The sequence below is a fragment of the Blastomyces gilchristii genome (genome assembly GCF_000003855.2).
Source record: "Blastomyces gilchristii SLH14081 genomic scaffold supercont1.1, whole genome shotgun sequence".
NCBI classification, from domain to species: domain Eukaryota; kingdom Fungi; phylum Ascomycota; class Eurotiomycetes; order Onygenales; family Ajellomycetaceae; genus Blastomyces; species Blastomyces gilchristii.
The window spans coordinates 5,685,118-5,702,757 of record NW_003101682.1 but is presented as its reverse complement, the minus strand read 5'-3'; the positions used below and the strand labels follow the sequence as shown (position 1 = coordinate 5,702,757).

Genomic DNA, 17,640 nt, shown 5'->3' with positions numbered 1-17,640 from the left:
CTGTGGGAGTAGTTCTAGAGGGGAGTGGGTGCTCCCTCGTTTGTTTTGGGAGGGGAGGGGAGAGGATTGTGTTTAGAGATGGAAGGGGAAGCGATTACATGTTGATTAATTAGTAACACGCCGATATCCTTGCGTTCCTCTGTGAAATTGTGAAAGGCTTTTTCGATGGCGGAGGTTTCTGTCTTTGCGTCGACGACGAGGAAGTTTCGTTGTGAGTCCGGTGGGTCTGTTACGTGCTGTTGTTTGTTTTTGGTGATGGTCAACTTTTAGGGCACAGCTCTGCGGTGAACGGGGAGAGGGGGACCGGAAGGGTTACTGAGATCCTGCAGAGGAGCCTTTGTGTGTTTTTTTGATCTTGGTGTGTGAAAGTCAAATAAAAAGTTCTTTTCATTTACTTACGCCGATTCCTGCTAGTAGAAGGCCGGTGACAGAGCTATGAGACGGTAGAAGAGGGGGAGATGGTTAGATACATTGATCAGGGCGCAAATAGGGGAGGTTTTGCCGGGATTACATTGGGACATACTCTTCATCACCTATGACGGCCAGAAATTGACGGTCCTAGTAGAGATATTGGCGTTAGAATATATTAATTGAGGGATATGGCGGGAGGGGAGGTGAAATGCGGACCTTGTATGTGCTTTGGGGGGCCGCCATGATTTTAGTACTTCGCTCAGGTTGAAGGTGCCTGGGGTGACGAGACAAGAGGCCGCACAAAAATATTTTATGTTGATATCGCGGGTATAATATAGCGCTCTACGCACACATGTAAAAGCCACGTAGATTAGTTATTCAGGAGCTGACTGGCCTCTTGATGTAGAGAGAGAGCAAGTTGCTGATAGAAATCAGGTGGAAGCTCGAGCGTGAGGTTATGCGGCTTATGTAACTAATTCACTCGTTGCACTCAACCAGCAAACCAGAAGCTCCTTTTTGGGTTCAAATCACAACAAAACAAAAAACATCCAACCGCCGCTCAACGCCGCCAACGACGACAATGCCAACCTGTTGAGCTGAAGATAACAAGCATTTGTTTGCCTCGTTATCTCCTCTTCCAGGCTCGTTGCTAAGCATCTCGCCCATTATGCCGCCGCTCATCCGGCGCCGACCACTTTCGGAACGGATAAAGTCATACTTGAATCCCCTCGATTTCCTGCTATGGCTATCAGAGGAGCTTGGTTCGAGTGATTGGGAACAATGGGAAAAGGAGTGGGCGATCCCCTTTGGGATTGGGTTAAATGTGGTGTTCCTCATAGCACGTGCGAATAGCTGTACCAACAGCAGCAGGATTGAGGACGACGTCTTTGGAGATGTTGTAGAGACGAGTTTGTTGAGCTGGTTTGTACGTTGATTGATGGACATATCCTCTTGTCGCTAATGAACCATTTTACGGGAGGTCAGCAATCCAGAGACTTGTGGACTAATGTGAGCTGTAATCGCAATTAATAGGCTTCTTTCCTTGTTCACTTGTTAGCCTTCGCATCGATTTTCAACGCGTTCTACACCTTCTGGCGCAAACGCCATTATCGACTGTTCGAAGCACCAATTGACAATGTTCCGGCGACCCCTTCCGCACACCGAGTCCCAGTGAATTCGTCACCCATGGTTTCGTCGCCAATGCGATTTTTCTCTAGTGTGTTGTCCGTCGGGTCGGCGGAAGCAAGGTCACACCCAAACGCGCAACGGGATGTTTGGGAGTTAGGCATGTGGGATCCTCATCCGCTGTCATTGAGGCTATTATGCCTTTTCAGCCCAGGGCATGTCGTTATATACTGGCTCTTCCTCCCCACCTCCGCAATAGATCCGCGACCTAGCGTTACTATTGTAACGACTCTATTTCTTGCAACCCTACTAACAGTTCAAATGTCAATGCTATCATCCTCCTTCTCTCAACAATTGAAAGACTCGATGTTGGTTCATAAAGAAGTTCTCAATGAATACGATACCAAATTTGTCCATCCCCGAACACAGCCTATGATGCGCAGCGTGGCAACCCAACATTCGGAAGAAATGTCATACAACGCCAATTTTGATGAGGCGTATAATACTGTGAACACCTATACTCCAGCAATACGTAGGGGCTTCAAAATTAGCCCCAACCCCAATTACGTCAGTCACATAGACCCGGAAGGCGCTCTGGAAAAATACTGCCAACCCCCTCGATCTTCCACTTCAACTCCCCGTGTATCATCTACTAACGCCGACTTTTCTACCCCTACTTACGGTGTAGATGCATCATCCCCACTCCACTCCCGTAGTTCAGCCATTCGACAGCCTCAGTTTAGATCCGTGTCTTCTACGGCTGATGGTGGGAGCCTGGGGGTATATTCTCACGCGGCATCCCCTCTTAGAAAGGCAACATCGACCCATTTCGACCACAGAAGCGGATATCGTGGCGATGAACTTGACACTAGAGATCGACTTCATAGCCCAGTAAAACTCCCATCGAGCCCGCTAAAGAGGTCAAGCGTCCCTGGCGGAATAGGAAGTCCTGGACCTTCTCAGAAGTGGACCCATCTCACTAACGCAGGCCGCGGGTTAAGACGTGACAGCGGACGGTTCTGAGAAGAGGAGTTACCTTATTTTGAAGAAACAAAAATTTCCATTTGGTTTATATATATGTATGCAAAGTGCTGTGTTTTCCGGGGACTTACATTTTCTCGGATTCATTACTTTAGTTACTTATATCGCGAGCGTGTTTCTTCTGGATAAGTCGAGTCTTGGTAGCATTTTTGGCGCATTCCGGTGTATATTCCATTGTTTACTTTTTCACCCCGCCCTTTGGCTTTCTCCTTCATATACCCGCGTTAATGTGTCATGCGGTTCAAGTTGAGGTGTACCATTTTGAGCTCCAAACTAAATATGGAGAGACATCTCCCACGAGATAACTCTCTGAGTGGCGATCGCTTTCTCAACGGGAAGGAACGCCTTTTGCAACACCGCGCCTTCTAATATTGGACTCTGGTCGTCTGCTAATCGCACCTTCCCCGGGAACGGTTCTTCCCGGCGTAAATTGTCAACGCCATCTTCGTTTTATATAGAACCTCAATCAATACCCGCACCAGTGGCTGTATACACATATCCGCTCGTTTATTTATTCCTGGCGTGGGATTCTAGGTTGCAAGCAACCCGATGCCGAAGTATCCTTAAAATAACAATCCAGGCAGTTTAGCATGCCACGATGCCGCGCGTTGTTTCTGGAAACCAATCAAGTTCTATTGCTTCCACTAAGCCAACTCTTCTTAGTCGTCGCGAAGACGGCGTTCGAAGGAAGGACCAGCGATCCTCCTCGTGGTCCGCTTGGATCCCCCCTCCGCTACTTGGACAACCTGATAACAAGTCTTCTCGGGTCAGATCCAGCAGTTTAGGACAACGAGGCAGTCCAGATATTGCACCAACATCCGGACAGAAAGCGCTAGCAGAGAAAAGAGGTGGTTTTCGAAAATGGGGCAAGAGAAAGGACAAAAAGTCTGTCACTTTTGAAGAGGATGTAGCGGTGAACCTTCAGGATTGTGATAGCGCATCCGGAACGGTACGAAGGCAGAAACTGTCCACGGTTGGTTCGGTATCTGGTATCTTTTCTCGAACAACACGAGACGAGGAGCAGAATCGTGCGCCGGATCCAGTCAGTAGACTCGATTTCGCCAACCGTTCCGGCCCTGTTCCAGGAATTTGGGTCGGACGACATGCTCCTAGTCAAGAAGGGACTCATCATGAAGGGGCGGATCGTGAATACTGGTTGAGTCTTCGACGCCAAATCGAAGAGAGCGCGAAATTGCAGGACGAACTGCATAAACGCCAAGCTACCAAAAGCGGAAAAAAAGAAAGAACCAATCGCAAGCATCAGCGTACGGTGAGTCGCGATGATCAGCTGATTGCCCGTGGTGCCAATCCCCGAACTGGTGTAGTAAGTCCCAGCATCATGAGTGGTGGTAGCGACTCTAGTTTCTGTGACTCCCGGGAGGAGAATGCCACTCTTCAGAAGTGGCGTCTGAAGGGCAACGAGTGGATAAGCTTGGACAAGAACGAAAAGTCTCCATTTCCCTCGCCATCCGGAAATGAAATTGCACAAGCCGAATTCCCTGGTTTGCAGAGAAGCAAGACCGAGTCTGTTGGATTGATCACTTCTGCTCCCCCGACAGAGTTTGCACCAAATTCGATCAACCCGGAAGACAAGTTTGTTGTCAACATGCCCTCCGCAAGAGAGCCATCGCCGCTGACAATGACTGCCCAGCAAATTGTGGACTTCCAGAAGACTCTCGAACGCGTTCATCATGAAGGTGAACAAATGCTGGATCCGGACACCCTTCCAACACCCAGACCCGTTACCCCTACAGGGATTAGCACCCCTCCCAGGCGACTTACGAAAAATTTTAAGGAGAAAATTATAGGACGAAAAAGGGACGCTAAGTCTCCATCACCATCCCTTGCTTTTGTAGAACCTCCGGCCCAGGGCTATGTCATCCACGCCGCTATAACTAGTCCCAACAAGCCTGTTCCTGACATCAAAGTGACGTCCTCTTCTGGCGATCCTGAGTACGTCAAATTATGTAACGAGGAGATGGGTCAGGGGCAGCCCACATCTCATGCACATGCTTGTAGCATGAACGGAGGTCCTTTTTTAGGCCAAAGCGGGGGCCATGGAGAGAAATGCACTCAGATCTCTTGGCCCCGAACAGCGCCCCGTCTCCATTGCCTTTCGCCTCAGTCGATGAACGCCCGCAAATTCCTAACCCAGAAGCAAGCCTTCCAAGCAAACCTGATAAGCCGCACAGCATGCGAGGAAGAATTGGCAGAGAGAAGTCAAGTATATTACCCTCTGACAATGGCGCAAATTTTACACGATCACAATCTCAGTGGGCTCCTCAGAAAAAGTCCAGGAGGCTCTATGAAAGGAGGGTCCGTGGCCGTCGATCCAGTTCTGGATTGCAGCCAGCTACACAAATTGCCAGAACAGGAAAATCTATCCACTATCATTACCACTACGACACCCACGTCCACAAGCACTACATCTATGACTCTCCCACTAGCAATGGATCAACGCCCATTAAACCACGATATCAATCCCGGCACCGATTTCAACGCCAATTCAAGCACCATTCCCGGAAAGATAGGCCTTTGTCACTATGGAACATGTTGCAATCATCAGCAATGCCCCTGCTTGTCCGAAACTTCGGGCAACAGCGTTCTTGCCATCGAGGGACGAGCAGAGCAAAATATCAATCGCGGCATCAGAGAAATCCCACTAAATCTCAGCCGAAATATGCATGGGAGCACCCATATATCAGGACTAAACGACCCTAGTAATTTACCCTTCACTGAATATTGTGCCCCTTATATACAGAACGGATATTTCAACCCCGCTAAGAAAATTCACAGCGCCCAGAGGTCTCTGGTTAGCACTGGCTTGGGTCCTTCGCCCATGTATGTGAACATGGTTCCGGTCATGAATAAGGGCGCCGTATTCCAAGAGGATGCTGTGAAGAGGGTAGTACGATCAGACTCTGGAAGTGTAAATTCCCTAATGAGTGGACACTTTCGACCCAACGCCCAAAGTGACAATGGCCGAGATATCGAGGATCGAAAAAAAGATAATTTACTCAACAATCAAAATAATTCCACACCTGCTGTCCAATTCCTCCATTATATTGTTCGTGAGCGCCATACTTTCAATTTCCTGCGCCTGATAGCCGTCCAGTTCCTCGCCATGGCTCTGCACTGTCTCAGAGTCACCTTTAGTTTTTGCGATTTCTGTCACAAGTTCTCGAAAACGGGTGTTCTTCCACGCGCACCTCGGAGCTTCCACGATCTCGGGATCTTGATTTTAGACACTGGGCGAGCATGCATTTACTTTGCTGTATTGGTTGTTGCATGCACCTTTTTGGCAAGAGGGTTGGGCTTTCTGGCTACGGTCGCTTCATGGCTAGTTTGGGCCCTAAAACTTTTGACTTTGGCGTAAATCAAAAGTAAAATTTTGTATCAATGAGATGGGGGAGTCAGTCATGGGATATTTGCCTCTGTTTTGCCGAACATTAGTTACTATTCCGTTATATCTTTCCGCTAGAGCCACCCCCCGCCCCCCAGGTCCCTGAGTTGGACAAGGGGCCCCGGACGGATATCACGACGCGCCTTTGTGATTATTTTTATCGAGATTGGTCTACCTAACTAACAACCCGATAGGAACGTAGAATTCCATTGTATTATCTCTCTCTTGAGAATAGTCATAGTCATTTTCTCCCACCTAGTAGCTTGGTAGTCAACAGTGTGCATTTGTTCGAAAGACACGATAGCCCGATAGAAACGCATAGGATTCAGTTCATGTCGATACATTCGTAGACACGAAGACTCCTCGCGCAGTAGAAATTGCAACTTTTACATATGTATTTATTTACCTTGGACTGCTTGTCTGATTTTGATAGAATGCTGCATGCTCTATCTCATCAACCCACTTCCGTCTTCTTCTTTCTCCTTGAAAGCACAATAATGACCTTCTCCCTTCTCTCCCTCGACTAAAATGAAACGTTTAGGCTAGTTGGCACTTTTATATTCAAATCGACCTCCGTAAACAGGGAAAAACAGAGAGTCAGAATTTGTGAACGTCACAAAAGGGAGGGGGATGGTCTAAGAGGCGGGCCCAAAACTTCATTCGACAGAAATTTGAGCCGAACCTAGTAAAAGGGGAAAACCGGGAATGTGTGATAATAAATATGACAAATGAAGGAAATAGAAAAAAGTGAAAAAAAAAAGAAAAAAAAAAAAAGTGAAAAGAGAGAAAAACTGGCCCGCATTCGGAATTTGTTTTTTTTATTTTTTTATTTTTTTATTTTTTTTTAAAAGATATTATTTTCTTTTTCTTATCTAATTTCCCAAATGTGTTGAATACATATTTCCAGGCAAATACAGTAGATTAAGTAATTTTTTACCTGATCGTTGTAATTTGCCATACAGCTTCGTTGCGGTCATCATAGTCATTTTTTTCTTTTTTTTTTGTTTGTGTATCCCATGTCCATTCATCCCTTGGTTTTCGTCCTGCTTTTCTGGGTATTGTTGAAAATAAAAGAGTAAAGAAAAGAAAGAAAAGAAATTAAGGAAAAGAAATTAAGGAAAAGAAATTAAGGAAAAGAAATAAAGAATCATGAAGGAAACAAGGTTCTCCAGTGTTAAAATGCTGTGATTTGCATGCTTGGTTTTTATCTCTATATGGTGTTGAATGTCATGTTGAAAATAGTGGTCATGTATTGCGTTCGTATATGTATGAGAATGGCGGCGGAGGTTGAAGTACGTGCGGGGAGTAGGAGCCGCGCGAGAAGTGCGCGCTTATGTTGAATTATTCTTAAGGAGAAATTGGAAGAGAGATATGTTGATCGAGAATTATTTATGGAATGGCGCTTAGGTATAGAGGGTTATGGGAAAATCGTGAGATCATGTAGTGCGCTTGTTGAATCGCGAGTCCATGATGGGGTGCTGCCGATATCGCCCGGCATTGAAGAGATGGATAGGTGGGAAATAACGGAAGATTAGTTGGAGTTACGCTCTTCCATCGACTTAGTTGCTTCCGTACAACTGTCGTTGACCTCTGTTTGAGGAAGCTGGCCATTTTGTTGGGCAATATCAACAGACTCGGCCGCTAGGGCGATGGGTTCTATTTCCGTATCCAAGTTTTCGACTTTGAGGTCCTTGAACAGGTTGAAGATGTCATGCGTTTTGTGGAAATCGTTGTTCACTTAGCCAACAGGTATTAGTAAAATTATGTTCCGAACCTTCAACGAGTATTTATTTAGAATGCCTTACCAATATTGACCAAATACCAAGTGTCCATCACTTGTTCAATGAGGCGTCTGCTGAGGCTCGATGGGGCGTGGCACTTGGCCCAGTCGTCTCCGAGTCGATACGCTTCATCCTTCCAGGCCAAGAAGCTGATTGTTTCAACAATGGTTGGTTGGATAATCTCTTTGGAAGCGAATATTCCCCACGTAACTGCATTTGGACTGTCGGTCGTGTTCGTCTTCAATTCACCCTTTTTATTGACACAGTAATATGTGAGGTCAGAATTTTGTTCAATGCGGCTAATAACATCATCGATCATTGTGGGAGAAATAAGGAGTTCCAAGTATGCCTTCTGATAGACATATCCGTTTTTCGGACCCCATCCATAGATTGGGTGAGAAGAGGGCATGCCATCAATCGCAGGTTGGGAGTTAATAGTCAGGAAACCCTTTCGATTCAGGTCGAGCAAATCTGATTTGATGATTTCTGTTTCCTCTGTAACAGCGCCCTCGCTCCATGGAAGTCTATCAAGGCTTCCATTCAAGAAACGTATGAAAATCTCAGATAGCTCCTTTAGTGACTTTGGCTCTCCCCAAAGTTTGATATTTTGCTCGTTGGTTCCTTTCAAGCCAATGCCATAAGTATCGAGCTCTCCAAAAGCAGGGGACCGAGAGTCAGTCCAGCGACCATTTGGATATTCATCCCATGTCTGCGTACGAGCCACGTATGATTGATGTCGGTGCCTCCAAAAGATTGGTCGCACATCTTCTTCCCTTCGGCCAAGTCCAAGTGACTGTCGCCACGGAAGTGGCTTCTGCAGGGGAGTTTTATGGGAGGGTATCAATCCTAGTTCGTCCAGAATCATTTTGGTCGCTTGTTGCAAATTCATCGTGTAGCTATGGGCTTGAGGTTAATATGTGAGTGACCATATTATGATTAAGATTAGGAAAACAGAAAAACTTACAAATGCAGGTGATAGATTCCAGAGGCGAGTATTTTCTTGCACATATCAGCCACAAGAGATTTGCCCAAATTCCTCACGGCTGCATCGTCATTCTTCACAGGTTCCAATGCTTCCAACCAGTCGGGAGGGATTCGAATTTTAGTCCAGTTGGATCTTCTAATAAACGCAGCGTACGTGTGAATGGGCATTATACCGGGTATAATTGGTACCGTGATCCCCTTTTGGCGACATCTTTCGACCCAGGTCAAGAAGTTATCGACATCGTAGAACATCTGCGTAATAATAAACGTACCTCCCGCATCAACCTTTTCTTTCAGATGTTCCATAAGGAGTTCTGGGTCATCTTGATCATCGCAGCCTTCGGGATACCCAGCAACTCCAATATCAAAATGGTTCCCATATTTATCACGAATATATTTGACCAAATCTTTAGCGTAACGGAACCCACCCTCCGTAGCTTCCCATTTCTCTTTTTCTCGGGGAGGATCACCACGCAAAGCCAAAATGTTCGTGCACCCTGCCTTGAACGCACTCTGAAGAGCAGTGTCCACTTTCTCGCGGGGCATGTCCGTGCAAGTGAGGTGCATACAAGTTTCCAGGCCATAGACCGATTGCGCCACATTCACCATCTCACAAGTCAACTCTGACAGCCGCCCTCCCGCACCCCATGTGATATCAATAAAGGATGGTCCATATCCATGCATACGGTCCATCCGATCGTAAAGATTCTGAACACCTTGCGCCGTTTTCGGGGGGAAAAATTCGAAGGAAATGCCGGGCCGCCCTGTGGCCTCCGCATGAGCCAACTTGTCCTTAATATGCATATTGATGTTGTCCTAGAGCTGAGAAACTAACGGGTAAGCATTGCACGCGGAAATCGCTATGAGGAAGAGGCATGTTCGCGCAAATGGTCTGAACCGCTCGCTAGGGAGATAGGTAGGACATTTAAACCGGAGAAGAAGTAGGAGACTCTTCTCTTTCCTCAACCATAACTGTGGATAGGAGATATACTAACCTGTGAAGCCCTCACAAAATAAAATTAAACACAGTATCTTCAAACCAAATTTCTGCAAGATTGATAAACCCGCAACCAAAAGAAACACAAACCCACTGCCCAGCGCTATCTTATTCTTCCACCTCTCTCCTTTATCTTCTATTCCAACCCTAACACTTCAACCAAGGTATCGTTTCCGAGCCCACCGGTCCGCTAGCTCCCGCAACATGTACGGCTGATTAGAACTAGAACTATCTGTTACGTTGGCGGAACAGCGTTCGTTAACAAGATATCCTGCAATGAAAAATCCAATAGAACAATAGGCTGGACAGAGAAGGAATTGGGGGAAACGGAAGGAAGAAGTGCAATGTTGATGTGGCTGTGGCTTGCAATTGATAGATACCAAGGCGGGATCGGAATAATGAAAATAAGAAATTGACTAAGAGGTAGGCTGGACCCGTGGATGCTCACCTGTTATATTTCCCTCCTTGATTATGATTAAGGCGATATAGGGCGACACCCTCGAAGAGCTTGTTAAACGCCGACAAAAGGTTGTGCAACAAGGGGGTAGAGCAGAAAGAATCGACGATGTTTGGCGAGATGAGATGGTAAGGCGTGGGATGTGGAAGTAGCCGAAACTAGGACGTCGGATTAGAGTTTTGGCCTAGTCCGTTTCTGGATGGTGCAGTGGGGGGCTCCTATGTAAGCTTGGCCGGCGTCTTGTTTATTTGTTTTGTTTGCATATTTATGTGTTTCAAACGAAGAATAATATGTATTGTCTGGTGGTTCCAACTTGCGTCCCAAGCTCCCCTATATTTATAGATCAATTCCCAGGATGTGGACCCAAATTACCCTTGGTCACCCCTTAGATGACTGTCGCCAGAAAGAGGTAAAGTCAACTAATTGAGAGCTGTCATCATTTGGTAATGGTCCTGGCCATCTGAGAAGCAAGTTAGGCCTTGAAAATTAGCTGAAACACATGTGAAGTCTAATCTTGAAGACATTCAACATATTAGCTTCGTCTATCGTCTCATATATGGAAAGCAGAACATTCCCTCAAAATAATAAGACACAGGACATCACTTCTTTCAGCTTTTCCATAAAAAAGATTGAAAAATCTTGTTAAATTAATCATTATTTTTATCCCCATTCATTGCTTTTCAGAGGTACTGTACCTTGAATAGAAGGTTTACTGTCTCTGATCTGAGTAGAATATGTTTTAGTGATAGCAGAAGGGACTATAGGCGGGCAGGCACACAGGGAATAACAGACCTTTTTCAAGCACAAGCTACAATTAAAATCAGAAGTGAGGGAATATATGCTAACCACTATCCCATTTCTGTTTAGAATGAGGCATGTGAAAGTCCAAGTTGAAACGTTTCATCATACATTATTTATGTAGCGTGGGCGGCCAGGGTAAATGACAGACAAATGCATCTAGTTCTCCGCCCTTCGTAAATAGGAGGGAGCAATAGATACAAGATAGAAGTAGTGGGATTGGTTAATACAGGTTTAGAAATTCTGTCACACGAAAGTGTGAAAAAGAGGATGAAAAATCAGGAGTGAGCAATAAAGACGGCAACAGATCACTTCACCTAGAAAAAATGGGTGACATGAAGCACAAGAACAGTGGGAATGACAAGCCAAACGGAGACTTAATAGCCGAAGAAAATCGGCAACACCTTAGGAAATATCACAGTGTCAAGTGGATCTTGTTAAAACGGTGGTAGAGAAATCTCAGGGAGTTTAAAAATCAGTTCTCAAGGTCATGGCACTATCCACTGCAACTCCTATCGAAAACAGGTCAGAAAATCCAACCTAGTCCTGTTCCAAGGTGTATTCCGTACGCTCTGTCTCTTAACAGCAGCCTTCAGTGTACTCGGCATCGTAGTCGTGGAGAGCAATGCCCGCTAGGAGGCGCAGATCAAGGTGATCGATTTCGTAATCTAGGAATTGAAGCAAGTGACGAACAGGATGTCAGTAGATCATCAGTAACCTTTGATTTGTAAGAGTAAAGATAGTCAAAGAATACAATACCCTGACGTTGTGAGAGAGACATATACAATTGGGTGGGAATGGACTTACCAGGTATATCCCTGTCACGTTTTGATTCTAGCGCTAGGGCGTTGGATTCAGCTTCCATAAAACGCTGTTTCAAGTCATCGACTTTTCCCAGCACGTTTCCGATAACTTGGACGCCGTAGTAAACTGGATGGTTCCACATCCGAAGCAGGCGTTGCACGACCGCGAAATTGTCCTGACAGTGCATCGAATTAAACCAGGCCTGATGTTGTAGGAGATTCACGGAAATTTTCATTCTGTCGCCGTTGCGACGGGAGGCATATTCGCGATACCAGCCCACAAACATGCGGCTATCATATGTGATGATAGCTCCAGACAGGCGAGCACCCTCTTTCTCAAACGACAGAAGATCTACCTCGCGATTAGCGTATGAGTAAAAAAGGATAAAACCAAAGCTGTGAAAATTGGGAAACGGTTATTTTCAAACAAAACATTAATAACACACAAACCTTGTGGACAGCCATAAGTCAGGAGACGGATCGGAATGGCATGGTCCTCACGCCTTACTTGGGATACGAGACTTAGCTTTCGTTGGTAAGAGGCCCTGTCCCAGTTTCGTTTGTCCCTCTCGGTCCATTCGTAGGCGGTAAAGTAGACTTCAGGAATGCAGAATGGCATGAACGGTACAGAAGCAAGAATATAAGTGCATATACCCATCCCAAGTGCGCGTCCTACTTCGTTTAGAGCCAGGGCAAACTTAGCTGGCGCGGGGAGATAAGGCTCTCCATGTTCAGGGCGATTCCATGGCGGGAAAAAACGTCCGTTCTCATCAACACCCTGGCTGAGAGCAGCTTCCTCAGGTAGACCTGTCGGTTTTATGGCTTCAATTTGGTCAGCCATCATAATTGTTGACTTGCTTGTGATATAAGATGTCAGGATGTGCAAATATTGTGAAAAGGGCAGCTTTTTCTTTGAATAGTTCAGGGATGCATGTATAACACAGAAACAAAAATAGATAATAACTGAAGAAGAAGCAAACAAGTGAAGAGAAGAACAGCGGCTACTGTGTTCATGATGTGAGTCAAAAGACATTGGATTAGTCGGCACTGTAACATCACAACATTGAATATCAGTGTCTGGGTTTGTCAGAAAGCCATCTCAATCAAACCCTGCATGAAGACTTACATTTAAGACACCACAGCATATAAAGGGCATTACTATGGTCTATCCACTTGTCCATGGATGTATCAAGCCTGGAATGAGCCTCCCTCTTCCTCTCCTATAATCAGCCCTTTGCTAGTAATTGTGGTTTGCATTGAACCCGGGCTGGTAATGCCTCTTGAACATGTACGTAAAGGTTGTTTTGAGAGGTATAGTCACTTTTCAAAAATCCACATTTAGAATAGGATAGAGGGAATTAGGGAGATTTCAGTAGCCATAATAAAGGGAGTAAGAAATACCAGGCTTAGGTAGGGAACTACCTGGGGATCAACCTTCTTGCGAGTATCTTGACAATGCCCGTAAAGAGATATATCCCTCGGAATGTAAACCCCCAAGGCTAATAACCGGCAGATTCCGGTGTCGAATGGCGGAGAGGGATGTCCTGAGGAGAACACTAGGGTATTCGGCTCTGCAACGACCACTGGGGGCCAATGCCTCCTTTTAGAGGAAGACACCCATATCTGGAAAGAGAAAAACAGGAAACAAAGAAAGAAAAAAAGATATCAGAGGATCGTATCGCTCCACTTAGGTATTGATAAGAAATCCATGTAAATAAGCTGAGACGAAATTAGCGGTTTAAAAATGATCAGGTCTTGTCTTCTGTCTCCAGAATTCATTAAGTGAAACAAAGGGACATACTGGGCGACGGTTCTGTTGTGTTTAAAATATTACCTGCACGCGATCCGCAAAGATAGATGAACAAGTGCGTGATTTATATTAGCATCGATGTACCTCTCAATAGGCATAATCAAAAACACGCACTTCGAACACGAGATTCGAAAGAAATGGAGAGCTTCGGAATAAATAACAACACAGCTGACGCTCCGAAATCAAATCCAATCAGTTCAGTTCAATAATAAACCTCCCGCCAATGATGTATTATCCACAGCTTGAAACCTGCTTCCATTGTATATATTGCATGAGGTTTATTTTATACTTTCCATGAAATATCCAAAACACCCTTTCCATAAAGAGCGGAGATCAGGAGATGGCCTCGTTTCGAGTCCATGGCCCCTGTAGTGCTACTTGGAAAATGCTCTCCATTACCTATCCAATGTGAAAGATAATTAGCGCTGAAGGAAACTTGTGATAATCAAAAATCTCAACAGGAAACTCACTTTGATACAAAGTTCTTGCGTAAAACTTTGGCTGTGGCGGCGCTGCTGGACATGGAGCTGGGTCAAGTCCCGTACCCCGTCGTACCTCAGCAACCCATGATGGCGCATTAAGCTTCTCAGGGCTATTGATCATTCGCATCAGTTTAATTAAGGATGGATGACCGCCGACTGTCACCCCACGAAGGAATCTCCCCTCCGTGTCGAACACGGTGGGGTCAGAAATGTCCAAGGAGTGGTCGAAATTGACATTATCAGGATGGAAACTGAGGGGAATGGTTTCACGGCTGCTAGATAACAAATTGGATTGGGGGTCTCGTTCATAAACGTAAACTGCATCGCTCCCTGAAGAAGCCACGATGACCTCTTTCCCAGTTGGCGTTACGATGATCCCGTTCGTAAACGCGATGTTACTGGCTACGATTACGCACTTGAGATCTTCAGGTGAGGAAAAGTCCACAAAGGCAACCCAGCTCCATGGCATCGAGAAGGATGTTTCGATTTTGTTCCAGAAAGGTCTGGTTCTCGCCATATAGCGATGGTCGTTCGTGACGTAGAATTGTGTGTAGGAGACAGGTGCGATAGAATTTGGCGATAGGATAGCCTGGTCGTTATCAGATATTGTTGTAACATACTTCGCTTGAGATAAGTCATAGTCGACGTCGAATACCGCCACGGTACTCCCAGTTCGCTGATGATTGGCAACAAACAGCCTTGTCTTGGATTTTGGGGAGCTACGGAAGAAGTTAATCCCAAGAGGGTGGAAATCGATATTATCAGGAAAGCCTGTAAGTTCTAGTTCCTTGATGGTGCCTGCTGCCGCATAGTCGTAGACATATAGGCTCCCCCTCGGGTCCGGGTTCTTGAAGATTCCCTGCGCGAGTATTTTAGATGTCGAGCTTTGGAATAGCACGGTAAATGCCACTCTTTTCATCTCTGGGTAATATTCACCATGACAGTATTCCATTCTGATCTAGAGGGGTCAAAGCTTATTATCGCGAGGCCATGATCATGGTCGATGACGATATCCTCCGAGTATTTGATGGTATCCGCGAAGCGGATGTCAGCGGACCCCCCCTCAAACGGATGCCATGCTCGCGGCAGATTGTGGACAGTATCTATCTTAGTTACGAGGGGTCTATAGAATACCGTGGACAGCGTCCCTATAAAAATTGTCAAGGCGGCAGCCGTCTGATATGCAGTTAGTATATATAGGTGGGTTTAGCTTCCGCAACGAGTACGGACCTTGCCAATTGTAGAGAGCGCCATGATATGTTGTTCTATGTGATGCCCAGGAGATTAAGTCAAAAAACTCGCCGAAAAAAACAATGTCAATTGATGAAAAAAAAAAAAAAAAAAGAAAAAGAAAAAGTTCCAGAATCCACATGGAAGGAAACATTTTAAGCTGAAAATTTAGTTAACTTAGGCCTTCCGGAGACTAGATTTCAGCCGTTATTTGCAAGGCTGGCTAAGAATTTTCCCAGCCCAGAATTACACGTGCCTTCGCTAGCCCCACTACTCCTGCAGTTAGTGTGCCTCACCACAATGTAATTATCACCACAACAAAATTTTTCATCAAGAATGTAACTTCAATGTCTTGATATATTAGAATCACTCTCTTTATCAATGTAAAAAAAAAAATGTCACCTGCAACTCTGTCATCTAATATTTATTAATTCAATATTTATAATTTTTTTAATTTATATCAGAAATTGCTTGAATCTCTGCAGCTTGACAAGTCTATTTCATACAGTGTTAATAATTAACTCATTTTCAATTCTTTTAAATATTAGTCACTTTTCAAATTTCAATCTGTTTATTTATATTTTCAATTATTATTATATCTTCTATACTATATACTTAATAATATATATTTTATATAAAAATATTAAACAGTTTGAAGATGATGTATAAGAATAAGTACTTATAGATAATTATTCAGATGTTTACAGCTTGATATAATAGATACTATTAACTACTAGAAGTATTCATAGTAGAAAGATAAAATGTAGAGATTAAATGTATATTAGCATTTAAGCTGAGTTATAAATAGTATTCACAAACTTCAGTCTATATAGTTATATATAGTCAAGAGCTGCTAACTCTATTAATTATATAAGAGATAGAAATAGAGATAAAGAATTTATAAGAAGCAGAATTTCTTATATATTCTCTTCTCTCTAAGACTTCATCTGTGAAGTCTTTCACTGAGTTATTTCATAGAATCAAACTCAGTACTGTAATAATACTTACTAAAAATTCTTCATATCTATAAAAAATCTCAGTGAGAAAAAATCCCTTATTACTATAAAGAAAAAAGAGTCTGTTACTTAGTTTCTTATTTTATAAGATTCTTTATAGTTTACAGATCTTTCTCTGATTATTATACAGATTCATCTTATATCTTTTATACAGAATAGTTTCAGTTAATCTTTAATTATTTTTTTATAAGATTATTATATAATTATTACACAGATTTATTTCATAGATAAATTACTTTCTGTGAGATTATTCTTATTAAAGAGAAGTATTTATAAGTTAATATTTCACTTATTCTTATAAATTATTATTCTTTGATACTGTAGAGTAATATGAAATTTTTCATTCTTTCATCAACTCTGTAGAATTGTAAAATCAAGATATTCACAGTCTGTAATTACTCTTTATAATTATATAGAAAGATTCAGAGCTGTAATTTACAATCACTCTTTATTTACTAGAGTAATTTAATTATTTTATAAAATCACTTATAGTGTAAATAAATCTCTCTAGAGTAGTATAAATATCTCAGATCTATTTATAAAATCTTATCTTCTTTTCTCTTTTTCTATAATAGCTCTTATTCTTATAAAGTGTGAGTATATTTATTCATCTGTGAAGTATTTTCACTTAAATAATAGAGAGAGTGTGTTTCTAATAATATCTGTATATTAATTCAAGAACTTCTTAAGAATAAAAATTTTTCAATTTCAATATCTTTATAAATAATATCTGATTATTGCTGAACTTCTTGTAAGTGTCTCTGTAACTTCTCTAATCACTTTTTATCAGCTAATAAAGTAGAAATATTATTACTTATCATAGTATCTTTACTTCTCTTAGACTTATTACTATACTTAATCTTCAGATTAGTAGTTAACTCTGTATCTTCTTCAGAACAGTCTCTAACTCTTAGTAGTATAGTTTTATTCTTTACTATAAGTTTCTCTATAAATGATTCTTACAGACTCTAGTTAATAGTTTCTATAAAGCTCTTAATACTGTCAGTACTCTCTATAGTTCTGTATATTTATAATTACTCTTTATCTATCTACATAATCTCTGATCAGATATATGTAAATATACTTAGATTCTTTATCAATGATTCTCATATCACAGTATATTTTCATAATTTTATTATTAATAAGAGATAAGTCTCTGAGTATCTGTAAAATTCAGATAATTAAGATAATGTAAATATTATAAATTTATAACAGAAGTTAATCTGAGTAGATAAGCTCTCTTTTCATATTTCAATTATTTTCAGACTGAATACTTCAGTATAACTGAGAGAGTGAAGTGGG

The 17,640-nt window shown here is 43.0% G+C and overlaps 5 protein-coding genes across 7 annotated transcripts; 2 read left to right on the top strand and 3 right to left on the bottom strand.

Annotated features, from left to right (window-relative positions):
• Positions 1–1,078: 1,078 nt before the first annotated feature.
• BDBG_00604 (uncharacterized protein) lies at positions 1,079–2,559 on the top strand (the record flags this gene model as incomplete). The annotated part of the gene is made up of 2 exons (XM_002629312.1): positions 1,079–1,336; positions 1,444–2,559. The coding sequence occupies 2 exons, from the start codon at positions 1,079–1,081 to the stop codon at positions 2,557–2,559; spliced, it is 1,374 nt and encodes a 457-aa protein (XP_002629358.1).
• A 524-nt stretch (positions 2,560–3,083) lies between these two features.
• On the bottom strand, positions 3,084–10,662 carry BDBG_00602 (methylenetetrahydrofolate reductase (NADPH)). Of its 3 annotated transcripts, XM_031719959.1 has the most exons (6): positions 10,191–10,662; positions 9,741–9,974; positions 8,726–9,567; positions 7,786–8,657; positions 5,623–7,717; positions 5,319–5,471 (listed from the first exon to the last, which is right to left on the bottom strand). In XM_031719959.1, exons 3-5 carry the CDS (start codon positions 9,547–9,549, stop codon positions 7,512–7,514), a joined length of 1,902 nt encoding a protein of 633 aa, XP_031575908.1. In that variant the 5' UTR covers positions 9,550–9,567; positions 9,741–9,974; positions 10,191–10,662; the 3' UTR covers positions 5,319–5,471; positions 5,623–7,511. The 3 variants fall into 3 exon arrangements, with proteins under 3 accessions (XP_031575907.1, XP_002629356.1, XP_031575908.1); XM_031719958.1 differs by having other exon boundaries at positions 3,084–7,717; positions 8,726–9,561; XM_002629310.2 differs by having other exon boundaries at positions 5,094–7,717.
• Positions 3,176–5,953, top strand: BDBG_00603 (uncharacterized protein; the record flags this gene model as incomplete). The annotated part of the gene is made up of 1 exon (XM_002629311.1): positions 3,176–5,953. One exon carries the CDS (start codon positions 3,176–3,178, stop codon positions 5,951–5,953), a length of 2,778 nt encoding a protein of 925 aa, XP_002629357.1.
• Positions 10,663–11,576: 914 nt separating the features above from the next.
• BDBG_00601 (uncharacterized protein) lies at positions 11,577–12,641 on the bottom strand (the record flags this gene model as incomplete). The annotated part of the gene is made up of 3 exons (XM_002629309.1): positions 11,577–11,665; positions 11,805–12,152; positions 12,251–12,641. The coding sequence occupies 3 exons, from the start codon at positions 12,639–12,641 to the stop codon at positions 11,577–11,579; spliced, it is 828 nt and encodes a 275-aa protein (XP_002629355.1).
• Positions 12,642–13,893: 1,252 nt separating this feature from the next.
• Positions 13,894–15,346, bottom strand: BDBG_00600 (serum paraoxonase/arylesterase 2; the record flags this gene model as incomplete). Its single annotated transcript, XM_002629308.2, has 4 exons — positions 13,894–14,009; positions 14,081–14,951; positions 15,029–15,268; positions 15,323–15,346. The coding sequence occupies 4 exons, from the start codon at positions 15,344–15,346 to the stop codon at positions 13,894–13,896; spliced, it is 1,251 nt and encodes a 416-aa protein (XP_002629354.1).
• Between the last annotated feature and the right edge of the window lie 2,294 nt (positions 15,347–17,640).